The sequence below is a fragment of the Caloenas nicobarica genome, chromosome 2 (genome assembly GCF_036013445.1).
Source record: "Caloenas nicobarica isolate bCalNic1 chromosome 2, bCalNic1.hap1, whole genome shotgun sequence".
NCBI classification, from domain to species: domain Eukaryota; kingdom Metazoa; phylum Chordata; class Aves; order Columbiformes; family Columbidae; genus Caloenas; species Caloenas nicobarica.
The window spans coordinates 78,344,051-78,357,618 of NC_088246.1; the positions used below are offsets into that span (position 1 = coordinate 78,344,051).

A 13,568-nucleotide genomic window follows, 5' to 3' on the forward strand; every position below is an offset into this window, starting at 1 on the left:
GGATGAGAGAGATAGGATTGTTTGGTCTTAAGAACAGGGAGCTCAGGAGGGACCCTATACATACGTATAAATATCTGTATCTACCTGTAGAGAGGTAAAGAACACAGAGGTGCTCAATGAAAGGACAAGAAGAAATGGACACAAATTGAAATACAAGAAATTCTGTTTTACTGGGAGGGTGACCAAATGTTGGAACACATTGCCCAGAGAAGTTATTGAGCCTCCAGCCTCAGACATACTCAAAACCAGGCTGGACTTGGTCTTGAGTAACCTGCTTTAGCTGATTCTGCTTTAAGCAGGGTGCTTGGACTACAAGATGTTCAAAGGTCCCTTCCAACCTCAGCCATTCCATGATTCTCTCAATTCTACTAGCTTAGGAGAAACTACAGATGAAGACATGTATTCATCAGAAGGGCACCTGTAATGGTTTTTTTAAGTATGGAGACTTCATAGATGAGAAACATTATGGGCATACAATAGGCTGCTTTAATACCTATAGTATCTTTTGACTTGTCTGCTCTCTTTCCAAATGTAAATTTCCTACTGGTAACAGGGACACACTTTGTCTTCTGGATCTCTGCCTACCAGAGAGAAACAGCAAAGACTAGTTTGAACTTGCTTAGGTGGACTGGCAAGGCAATATAAATATCACTCCCAATATTGCAAAGACACACTGGAGGAAGACAGACTCAAGTTTCCACAAGGTTTATGTTCAGGGAAGATTATTAGCCCTTGCAAACTGAAACATAACTGTAAAATGTTTATTACCATTTCTTTTCCTTTTGTCTTTATTAAGTAGAGGTGCCATTTTGGAAGCCAATTAACTGGTCACTAGTTCTAAGGGAACTTCTAGCATTCATAGAGCCTTGATCTAAACTCAGATGAACCAGCTACCAAATTCTACCTGTGAGAAGCAGGTAGAAAGATCACAAAAACTAGTCTGATAACACTTAGCTCCAGAATGTGTGGATGAAAACGCTGAATCTTCTGAGGGTCCAGCCCTTTGCAACTGTAAATAGAATTTGGTTGGAGACCAACTGCACGAACGCTTTCATGATTAAACCATCTACTGAGAAAAGGTAGAAAATTATGTCTATTTTTGAGCTCCTTCTATAAACTCAGTCTTGTGACAATGAGATTCAACTGGTATTTTGCCAGAGAAAATAATGACCTAGTTTCAGTACCGCAAATAAAGTCTGGCAAACTGCATTAAATAAATGCATGATGACATATGGCTTGCCAGCCTGATATGCTGGTACTGTTGCAGGTGGACTGGTTTCTCTTTTGCATCAGCAATTAGCAAGAAACTGGTATGATGAAGCTGTGCTCTTACTGAGGTGAGACTGGTTTTTTTGAACACTGAATTTTGAACACTAATATTTTGTGTTCCACTACTAGTGACAGGAGTCCTTCATTTAATCAACAGATACATCAGTCACACATATAAGCAGAAATGCTGCACATAATACTTACTTCTACTGTCAGAAAGCATTAAGACTATTAAAGCCTGGACCTCACTGTGAAACACAGATGGCTGCATTATGTAAGAAACAGTAGATAATTATCAGACCAGAAATACTGTGCCATCAAAGCAAGCATTACCACTCTGTCATGGCTTAGTTATTCACTGTCTTTTAGGCAACAATGAACTCCCTTTTCTTCATTATAGTAGGAAAATAGCATGCATTTTCACCTGAACTCATGTTGTTCTGTTTCTGTGCCTCAGATGAAACAGTAAGAGCATTTCAGTTTAGTTGTTCAGCTATTTCTTTTAATTTAGAATATCTGTGGAAAAAGGTCACTGTGATTCTAGAAGTCACATATAAACTTCAGGCTGATCTTACAGGTGTAAAATCATGCCCATCTACAGGGGACTTCTTTCTGACTACTTTGATCTTTGATTTTCTTTTTAAGAATTTAACCTAGCTGAAGTACAGACACAGTTCCAGGGACTTAATACAATATAAAAATCAGCAAATCAAATCTTTGAAAGAAAATGGATTTCCAACAGTCTGAAAATTACAGTATGAATTATAAAGGCATCTACCTGGTAATAGGTTAGGCAACACTGATGAAGAACGTGTGTATATCTACATTTCAATACAACAAACATATGCAGGAACTAGAACCTTCAGATAGTCTCTTGACAAATTTTCTGCTTATGAGTTCTTTTTAATGTTACATAAGAGTACATATAATGAGGACAAAGAACACCAAAATTTCTTTCAAAAAAATATTTTCAACTGTCATTCATTGAAAAACAAAACCAAAACAATCTCCTCTTCAAACATAAAACTCAACATTTAGGATTTTTTAGCTAATTTTCCAGTATAAAGCACAAAATAATCAGTTACCTGTTCCCAACACTGTGGTAAAAGCTCAGCTTCTACACGTGTTGGTCCAACGTGTCGGGCAAATGCCACACACCCAGTCAGTATCATCTGTCTGAAAACATAAATTTAAAGCTTTAATCTGTTGATAAAGTTGTATAATATATAGATCATATTCTTTAAGTTAAGAAATGCAGATGCTGTCAGGCAACAGGTGATAGTCTACAGTCAAAACTTCACACCATACACATTGACTTAAATGCTAAATCTTACACTGAAAGCCACTATTGCCCCTGCTTGTTGCAAGGGGGAGTTGGACTAGATGATCTTTAAAGGGCCCTTCCAACCCAAACTATTCTATGACTCCATTTTGTTTTCTATTTAATATGCCTTTTTCAGAAACCTGCAGATCCCAAATTCCAAGAACCAGAATGTGAGAATCTCTTATTTGAACATCTGTGATTTCTTAATGTCGGAGACTGGGAATCTCTGACTAAAACTCTCATTTAGTTCTTGTTACGAAACACTATGATTCATCATGCAGGCAGTAAAAGGATCTAAATTAATTAATGCTATCATAATATCAGTATAGATACTGCTTTTAGTTAGAAGCATTTGTGAGATTTAATGAACTTTGTTCAAAACAAGTAACTCAATTCTTCTATGACATGGTTTTGCAACATTCTAACATGCAAGTTAGTGTCATATCTCCCAAAATACTGGACTTCACCCTTGTCAGAAACCTTCTAGAGCCCATTACAAAAGGGAAGCAATTAACCAATCAGTAGTATCTATGATCACCTGAGTCATTTGTATTTATATTCCTGCATTTTTTAACTTTCCCCAAAGTTTGCAAGAAATCACTGTTGTTTCATTAATTTCACAGGCAGAGAGGTATATTTGAAATGCCAGTAAAATTGTACTTAACTGCCGTTTGTGATATTTTAATGTTTACTTAATGAGTGTTAACCTTGATAAGATTTTTTACTTCTACCTATTTCTCCTGTCCATCAGATTGGACTGATACCAACTCTGCACGCTGTTCAACAGTTCTATTTATTTTTAGTGCCTACATCAACACTCAAATAACCATTTTCAAATGATAACGCGTGGACACGAGACACTCATTTGATCACCTCCGCAGGAAGATTAGGACATCACTGAGAATTTGTTCACTATTACTTTGTGGAAAGTAAGCCAGAATTAGTTACCCTTTTAGTGTCATGTCTAAACTCCTAAATATTTACTGCAGCTAACAGTATGCCCTTAAGGTTGAAAGGCAGAGATTCTGCTGGTTATTTCTTAACCAGTTATACAATATACTCAAAAAATCAAAAAATCCACTCATTCACTTTCAGAATCTCTTCAAGGAGAAATAGTCTATTAAATTTTTTTTTTCCCAGCATTCTTTAGGCCAACAATCAGAGCAAGATCTTTAGTGGGTTGTTTTTTTTTTTTTTAAAAAAAACTTAATATTTTTCCTATCCTCTCTACCACATGCAGAGAACTAGACCTTTGATCAAGGTTAAAAGGTTGGGAGAAAAAAAAATGCAATGTCAGATAAGACTCAAAAAGTCAACAGCTGATATGTGATAGCAATATGGAGACAAAAGCCTGTGGCAATTCTGAGTTCTACAACCAACAAAACAGTTATTCAAATGTCTGTCTTTGATTCTACATGCTGCACCTAATCACAGAATTGGACAACAGAATATACTTTTAAAATATGTTAAAAAAGCAAATAGCAGAATATAGTAAACACTTGAAATCTTCTGCACTAGAAATGGAGAAAACTTTAAAAAAAAAAAAATCAAACCTTCTCAAATAAGTTGCATGAAATCTCAAAATTAGTTCTGATTTCCTTATGCCTCGCCTACACAGTAGGGAGCTTTAGGATACTGTAAAAATATTAAAAATAATGTTTTTTAATATTTGAATGTAACCATCTTATATATGACAACAGTGAGTATTTCAATGAAGGAAAGGTTGTAAGGGTCTCAACACTAGTTTGCTTCATCAGTACAGAAGGCAAAGTGAAATCAAGAATCAGACTGGAGGAACACGGCAGAAGTTATCAAGTAAAACAGACATAATTTAACACTTGTCAACTCTTTCTAGATGTTTTAGAAAGCGACCACACGCACTGGTAAGCAATTCAATCTTATAATACACAGTTCAAGGTTCTTTTCTCGCTCCTAGAGGTTACATTAAAAACTTACTAGAGTTTTCCTTAATATGTCAGCAAGTTATGTGTGTTCTGTAAGAAGTGGTATCATACGACTGACGAAAAGTCATACTAGATACACTAAAGCTTAATGTAGTTTAGCCTCTTTTCATCAAGAGTGCTGCTTCTGGGTACATGACTTGGAAATCTGCAAGAGTTCACATTTTGAAATATGTTTTAACCTTGTCCTAAAAGAGTCCAACATTAACCTGATTTTTCATGGCTCTTTAGCTTCCAAAACCAACATAATTGTCCACAAAGAAGTTTAAGTAAAGCTAAAACATATTTGTTCCCTTGCAGAAGAGAACTTCATAGACATTTTGAAAAGCTGAATAGTATATTAATAAGCAAAGCCTTGAGGATAAAAGTGGCCTTGTTAAATATAATGTTAGTATACAAGACTATTGCAATATGCTATATATGCATGCACCAAAAAGCTCCTCACATGGGCAAGAAGTATAATACAGGCTCTTGGCATAATTGTTAACATACTGTACAAGGTCAAATATTTAAAGAGTTATTTTAATGGGTTCGTTATTAGAAATGGAACCACACATTTCAGTCTCATGCATTTAACAAATTTTAAAAGTCAACTTGTTATCAGCTGCTACTTTAATGAATAAGGTACGTGTGTACAGTATAGCAGAAGGTAAACAAATAAGATATGAGATAATTAATTCCATTGTTCTGGAGACTAAGCCTGAATGTCTTTGCTTACTTCATACAACACAAGACTGCTAAGGTATTATTTAAACTTTAGATAAAAGCCAAGCATATATATTTGTGTGGAAGTGTATTATATAAGTATTAAATACCAACTGAAATTCTGAATAAGTATTTTCTACTTAATTTGCATTCAGAATGTCTTTTATTTGGTGTAATTTTACTTATTCTTCAGTCAGGTTTTATGGCAATTTTAAAACAGACTATGATTTTTATGTATGTAAATGTATGTGATGTATACACGTTTCGTCCCGGAGGCTACAGCAGAATATACCTCCCAAATTTTTGATGTAAATGAGTTATTTTTACATATAAATCTTTAACTCACAATAAAGAACGATCGAATTCAAGGAAAAAAAAAACTTGATTTTTCTTCTTTCTTAGCTGCTGGACAAGACTAACTGCAGCTAAACAGGCATCTGAAAAATCTACTCAACAGGCCATGAATCCTGTGATAAATTAACTACAAAGGACTATAAGTGAGATGTACTTTCCTTCTTCCCTTATCCACAAAATAATTTTACCTTATCAAACTGCATGGGACATTCAAAACGTTTTAAACAATGATAGACTTTTCAGAAGCAGATTTCTAATGAATCTGAAGTAGAAAAGGACTGCATCTCTTTGCAATATGAATCTGCACGGTGCTACTGTGCTACAATTTGCTTTTATTTATTCATGCACTTTTCGTCTCCAAAGCCATCTCTTTCAATTGTACCTCTTCTCTAAATTTTACCACAGGAACAACTTAAAAGACAGCAGAACACTTCAGTTTCAGAGAATCTTCAAAAGAAATGCTTTCCAACTATTTCATAAAGCCTATTTTGTCTGAAGACAGAATAGTGCAACAATAGATACAGATGCTTTACCAAACATCTCTAATGAAAACAATGAAGAGCTACAGATCAAATATGGAAAATCTTTCCACAGTTGGAGAAGGAAACACACCAGCTAGGATACTGTCTTTCAACCTTAAGGATATTCTTATCGAGATTGCTACAAAGTCATACTTCCTGAGTACTGAGGAAGAACTATATTTATAAAACAATGTCAAAGAATACTTTGTTTCAAAGTCTTAACCAAAATAAAACAAAGCTCTTAACACCTGTCAGAACCTAATCACTGCTCCAGTCTTCTGAATTTTTTATTGCTACCATAGTACTGAACCATAAGTAGGAAGAGCACTGTTTTCTGATGGTATTTTCCCCAACTAAACATGGTAATTAACTTACTAATGTAGAGATCACTATGACACACTAAGACAGATGTTTAGAAAAGCTGGTTTGATTTCTATATCAACCACTGCTAAGAATTATGATCTTAAAGCTCATTTTAACAAAGCGTTTCAGTTCGTTTTTAAGCAAAAAAGGAACTGAAATGCTGTGCAGCTTAACAAGCGCATTCTTACATTTCAGTAACTAGAAGTGCAGGTCACAAAAATAGAAAGTCCCGAAGACCACATAAATTTGTCAACATTAGACCAGCAAAATATCAGCTTAAGTGTAACTTGCTTAAAATAATCCAGTAATATCCAGTTTCTATTAGTTCTGCTTCTTTGACAAAGCAAAAAAGTTCCTTCTTGTCCCGCAACACATAAACGCAAACACACCTTTGCTCATCATCTGGTCGTTTGATCAAATTGAACAGTATGTGTAGAAGCTGATCTCTCTCTTTGGGTTCAGGATGGAGGCAGGCTGTACACAGTATGAGTGGGATCAATTCCTAAAAAGTTGTGGGTAGGGGAAAACCAGACAAAGTAAAAATGCTTTGGGCAAATATTCATTAATGGCAAAAGAAACTAAGAAGATAAATCTAGCCACATAACATCAAAACAGTTAGAGAAGATGTTTTAGAGTCTTGATCTCTTATTAAGTGACCTGAAAAAAGTGAAGGTCTACAAAAGTTAGAATTATTTTCCTGCTAGGAAAGGTCATGGGAGAATCAGCACACAAAATAAAAAGCTCTGCAAAGATGACAATTAACATATGCAGATCACCTGTAACCAGCATTAGAGGACAATCACAGTTTACATTTTCTTCCCTACCTACTCAACTGAAGTCAGCTCCACAGACATCTATGGAAAAAAGCTCCTACGGAAAAAGCTGTTTCTGATACCACGGAGTTAAAGATGAAAATTTCCAATTGAGTGTGTACACAGTTTTGTGCACAAGTTTGAATAAGCACTGAGAAACATATATTGGTAAAGGTGACTGCAGACAAAGATTTTGTGTTGACTGAGAATTATATGATCTGTTTAAAGTTGTGGGAGTTCCCCTCCCCTCCCCCCACTAAAAAGGCAACATCTGAAGCTGAATTTTCTTTTTAGAGCCACTCAATTCCCCTAATGAACACACTACCAAGAAAAAACTCCGCAAAACATTAACTGAAAGAAAACATAAGGCTGTTAACAACAGTGAAGACCCTCTTCTTTCTAAATATGCCTTCAAAGCTCATGGTATTCATTCCCAGAAGAAACAAATGTTTCTAAAACATGGACTGGAAGTCCCTTTCCTTGACTTTATTGATTTGAGACTTTTACTCCAATTTGGAAGCCACACAATTTCTAGATGATTTAATATCTTACAGACAGAAACATCACACTGGGAGGCTGCGGGGAAAGAAGACGACAAACCTAGGTGTCTGCAGGGAAAACATGGCTGAGTAGCCTGGAGACTTCCACCTACTGCTTAACTTTTTAGACACTTTTTGTGAATTAATAAGCCACGACAAACAACCAGATGACAGTGGGAAACTTCTGAAGTTACTAGAAAAGATACACAAAACTTGGAAAAATCTATCGTTATTTGTAATAGCTTTGCAGGGAGGTGCCAATTTCTTCTTCAGATGTTCCAAGTGACCGATTCATGATGTTCTTGAGAATAAGCCTATTAAACAAGGTGGCCATGTGGAAAAAACATTTTAGAGCATTGCCTAAGCTAGTCAACTCCACATAAGCTTTTGTTTGCATTTTACGAGAATTCTACTCAGCCTGCTATTTTTCCCCCTGAAGATGACCGAGACACATCCTAAAATGTATTTTAACATTCTAGAAGATGTTTTGGCAATATTTAACCCAGGGAATTTATGATGAGACAGAGGTATGAATGTGGAAATATCTTAACCACTGCTTCAAAAATCTGGAAGTACAGAAGGAGAAATAAGAAATAAATTTGAACACTTTGGACATTTCCAGTTCTCAATATTTTAAAGTGAGATAGTTATTAGGTTTGTTTTTAAATAGGTGTAGCACGATACAAAATAAGGTGAACTGAAAAAAACTGTATTAAAGAAACTTTTAAAATTATATAGCACGAAGAGCAAAATAACTTTCTGCAGCTGGAAGCTACTTTCCCTCTAGAAATTGCATGTTAGTTTTTATTTTTCGCATACTTAACATTCATTTTTTGCCTATTTAAAGTTCTGAGAAGGCAGAGGGCTTAACCTAGTTAACTTTTTTTTGTACTTCACAGAAGCATTTTCTCTCCTGCAAACACTGTTTTAACTCAAAAAGATTTGAAAAGATATTATAAAAATAACCCCCCCCGGCACTCTAACACTTACTTATACACTAAGCTAAGATCTTTCAAAAAGGAAACCAGATTGCAATTTGTAGATACAGAACATAATTACTAACTTCACCATAAAGAATACAGGTCATAGAAAAACCTTTAAATAAAAAACCCCTTGTGTTACTTTACTGAGATCTAACTTTCTAAAACCTACATTAAGTTCACATTATCCAAGTGCTCTTGCAATTATTCTTAAGTACTCTTTATGACAAATTTTTTTTTTAAAAAGAATATAATCCATGAAATGGGACATGTACATTTTTATGACATGGGGTTTTTGTTTCACTTGTTGAAACCATCACCCAGGCTTCACTTTCCTAGCATGTTCAAGTATCTACTCAAAAATCTCAACTGCTCGCTCAGAACTACTACTTGATTTCAAAGCAGTGCCATGAGCTTTATTTATTTTTTCAAAGCTTCTTCTCAAATTGAAGGAAGTAAACAAAGTTGTCTTTTTCCAGCTGAGTCTGCATGAAAGAAAAACACCTCCAAATATTCACCTAGATACTACTAGTTGTGTGTGAAAAGCTAATGAGTAACCCTACACCACTGATACGGGGCAGATACAAGGCTGGTTCTTTACCTTGCAGAAAGCTGGTTATTCTAGCTGATGGAATTAGCTGTATTTTCTTGTCCACTGGTCACATTCTTTCATGCATACTATGGGAGAAGAGAGCGTTCTCTGCATCGCTGCATCAGTGCTTCTACAGTTCCTTCTATGAAGGGGAGTGGAGAAACAGTGAGAAGTCTTGAACAGTCTTTTATGTGCTCCCTATAGACTTAATGGACAGGAAGGTAAAACTGAAGGCAAAAGGGACTTTCTATGGGACAAGAACAAAACTACTCTCATAGATGGAAAAAACAGGTCAAGTGAAGTCTCCCAAAGACTTAAATGGGGACAAATTCTTCTCAGGGTATTGAAGATGATTTAAGAACAAAAAACAACCTATGGGCAGGTTCGAGCTCATGCCTTCCTGTCACTAAGGGCCATGCCTTAGGTGTAAACTTGTTTAATAAATCTCAGATTTTTCATTCTAAAAACCAGCAGAAGAGTGCTGTATAAAGTGGTACATTTTCCAATAAGATAAAATAATACCAGCATTCGGCTGTTTAAATTAAAGAGGAAAGTTTATATAACACTATTATAGAGACTCTATATAATTATTAATAATCAAGGAGAGGACTTCCAGTGCTATTTGAAACACTCTGCCTTCCTTGGGAAGGAATACCACTTGTGCTGACTGTCATAAAGCAAGAAAATAAATTTTAAAAGATTTAAAAAAACCACAACAGACACAGAACAACACTCCCTCTATTTAATTTGGGATACTTCCTGAATGTCCTGTTCATTCCGAAGTGTCTCTTTTCCCTTTTCCCTCTGACTTAGGAAAACTGAATAGTTCATGTTGGTGTTAGTCAACTATACCAGGAGGAGTGACTTCCAGAACTGCTGTTTTCCCATTAGATGCCAAGCAGACTGGCATTATAACATTGTCAGCATGTGCAACTTGATGAAATAAAACATCCTCTGTCAGAGGTCTTGCCTCCATTACTGAAAAGGTAAGTTCGTATCCAAGGCAGGTTATATCTGTGTGCTACCCAGATGCAGAGAGAAGAAAAAGTCATTTTTTTACTGTAAGATAAGTTACATACAGGTAAATTATGGACAAAGGCTATGAAGCTGACCTAATGCATTGCACAGTGGAACTGCAATAGCCCATCTTCTCTCTGTTCTACCCCTGCATAACTGTCCATGGAAGTCTCTCCAGAGAAACACTCACATATTTTTCAGCATAGTAACTTTGGACAACTTCTCTCTAACTTACAGCAACACCTTCTGTTATCTTTGAACAGGATTTGCTAGTTGTGCTGATGCAAGATCTCAATAACGGCAACGTTTACGTGGCTGTATGGAGCAGCTGTGCCGCTGTGGTCAAAAGAAGGTGGCTTTTGAATGGTAACTGGTATCACCTCAACTATATACAAAACAGTTCCTCCTACATATTAAAACAAAATACTAAAGTTTGAAGTTTTAAAAAATGCATCCTATAACACACATTTGTTTATCTTGCTGACAATTTGCCTACAAGGTAGAGAGGAATTTTCTATCTGTGTTGTTGCCTTCATTAAAATTTTTTTGTTTAACATTCTGACAAAAGTCTTCTATGTCTTAGCTTCTCTCACTAATTAGAGTCTTTTTGTTGGAGTGTTCATAAGCAAGATAATTATCTCAAAGAATGGATTTAATTAGTGGTAAATGTCAAGACTGGTTACTTCAAGAGTTTGGACAGTAATTTTTTAAAATTTCAAATATTAACATAATATGGCAAACAGGTGGCAACATAATATATAAAGCAGGATGACAATATGATCGAGTTTGTAAACGTGTTCCTTTTAATCTTCTCTAATAGTCAATGCTTATATTGTGAATGAATAGTATCTTAAAATTCCTCTGTAAATTAGCCTCTGATAACCAGTAAATAAAACAAAAACTTACTTGCAGCAACTGAAACAGCTGCAGGTACTAACAAAATATTGATACAGAGCTGCTTGAGCAAGGATGTATTTGAAGTTCAGAATTCATCCTTCTAGTTTTAAAATGAAAAAATATTTAGTCATAGGATTAATACACGACTCCGAACTTTGTGCTACTCAGCTTATTAATATTAAAATTACAACTCTAATTACATTTCATGGGATGAGATTATTATTCCAGGATCCAAATTAAGCCTCTTGTAGATCCCAAAGGGATGCTTTTACAAAAGAATCGATGCAGACAGGGGTGTGAAGAAAACTTTGTACATCTTTGTTTATATGTACTGTCTATTTGGAAACCTGCATATAAGCCTACTGTGATGAAACTAGTACCAATTGGCAATTCAATTCATAAACACTAAATTCGACTCCTTGCATCCACGAATCATGTTATAAGGCATGGTGTTGGAAGACATCAGCTTTCAGGCTAGAGACGAAAAGGATGCCCTATGAGATTGAGCTATTTCACTCTAAGAAAACTACACTAGCCCCTCATATCCAGAGAAGGGAACTGAAGGACTTAAATTAAAACACAGTTATGTCTCTCTTACGTGTGTGGGGGGGAAATCATCCCCCAAACACCCCCCTCCAAACCAAGACCCCATGTAGACCAGAAAAGAAGCAGCAAACAGGCTGTGGTCAACAGTATCCCTGTTTTTCAGAAACACAGTCTATAGAAGCCTACTGTCTGTTTTATAGAGTAACAAAGTATTTTGATTGTTCATTTAAATTTTTCTATTCTCCCCTATTCTGTGAAATAGAAACAGCCATTTAGAAGATACTGATGGCTGACAGTTTTCATGCCCAGGAACTTAAAGTTCTATACCTTTATCCATATCCAGCCAGAATGACATCTGCTTGACACAGCCACTTAAATACCCTGCCAAGCTCTGGCAGGGCATTCTTATAATTTTTTTAACAAAGCCAGTATTTTATGGCTTTTAAAGTGTAAGACTGAAATGAAAATCTGTAATAAGATATTCAGCTCTACTGTGTTGTAAGAGACAGCTACCTACAAAACATGTCAAAGAAAGAAAGTGCTTTGGTGATGTCTGTGTGTAGTTACTACATGTTAACGTGGACGATTCTAAATCTACAGCACTATTTTCTTCTAGCACAGTCAAGAATGGCACCCATTCAGAGTCTGCAGATTCAGCATTATCTTTGCTTCAGCTTTACAAAGAAATAAAAGCAAAACTCTATTCTTAACATATTTAACTCTATATAAATAAACAGTTCATCAGTATAAAAATGTAGTGATGCAGATTTAGTAAACCATTACTATCATGATTTTAAGTTTGCATAACACAAAGTTACAGAAACTAACCTCAAAACAATAGGTGAGATGAAAGGAACAAATAATTAAGAAAAAATGTTTCTTGATTAAGAACAAGATCCTGGTGTTAACCAAAAAGTTTACTCTGGCCCAAACTCTGCTAAAGGACTACGTAACTACAGAGCATGGAAGATGTACATACAAAGATTACTCCCTTACTTGACAAAAAGATATTGATTTTTACATCTCATGAAGGGCAAGAAATCAGTACTGCACTGATTAGTTATCACAATTTTTTTTAAAGATTGCTTTTCTCTAAATACAGTATAGCCAAAGGAATCTTTTTATTGTATACCTCTTGACAAATAGAAAGTGGCAGATTTTTTTTCTTTAAACTAAAACATTTAAAATTTAAAGTGGTAAACACAGACTGCACATCCACCCAAAGGTGGGGTTTTTTGTGTGTGTTTTTTTTTTCTCACTTGTGGCTTTTTCAATCAAATTGAAACAGTTGATTCATTTAAGGCAAATATACATGTAACCAAATGTAACTTCACCTGTAAAACAAAATAAGTAGGAAATAGCCTAAAAGGTCACAAAAATATTAAATGCATTACACAGATTATGCTACAAGCTGTGAAAAGAAGCAAAAATACCACATCCTGCCAAGCAGAGGGAAGGAAAGGAATAAATAAGAAATCAGAAATTAAGCACTGATCCAGGAATATTTACAGAATTATTCTGAAAGACTATTAACAGAACCATTTCCAGAGCACCCAGTTAACACTGCCATCTCAGAAAAAAACCCAACAACTTTTTATAAAGTCAGAGACTTTCAAAATCTGGTACATCTCAAACTCACCATGCCAACTGCTGATAATTACTTGTATGTTATAAAATTTTAGATTATA

The 13,568-nt window shown here is 35.3% G+C and overlaps 1 protein-coding gene across 3 annotated transcripts in view; it reads right to left on the reverse strand.

Moving 5' to 3' along the window:
• RELCH (RAB11 binding and LisH domain, coiled-coil and HEAT repeat containing) overlaps positions 1–13,568 on the reverse strand; it is an 81,665-nt gene that overhangs the window by 33,139 nt on the left and 34,958 nt on the right. For 2 of the 3 annotated variants that reach the window (XM_065627770.1, XM_065627772.1), the window contains 2 exons: positions 6,887–6,999; positions 2,355–2,445 (listed from right to left, as the gene is read on the reverse strand). In XM_065627770.1, the coding sequence (XP_065483842.1) occupies positions 2,355–2,445; positions 6,887–6,999 (204 nt within the window). Of the gene's footprint in view, positions 1–2,354; positions 2,446–6,886; positions 7,000–9,429; positions 9,643–13,568 lie in introns of those variants that run through there. The other variant, XM_065627771.1, reaches the window with a different exon arrangement.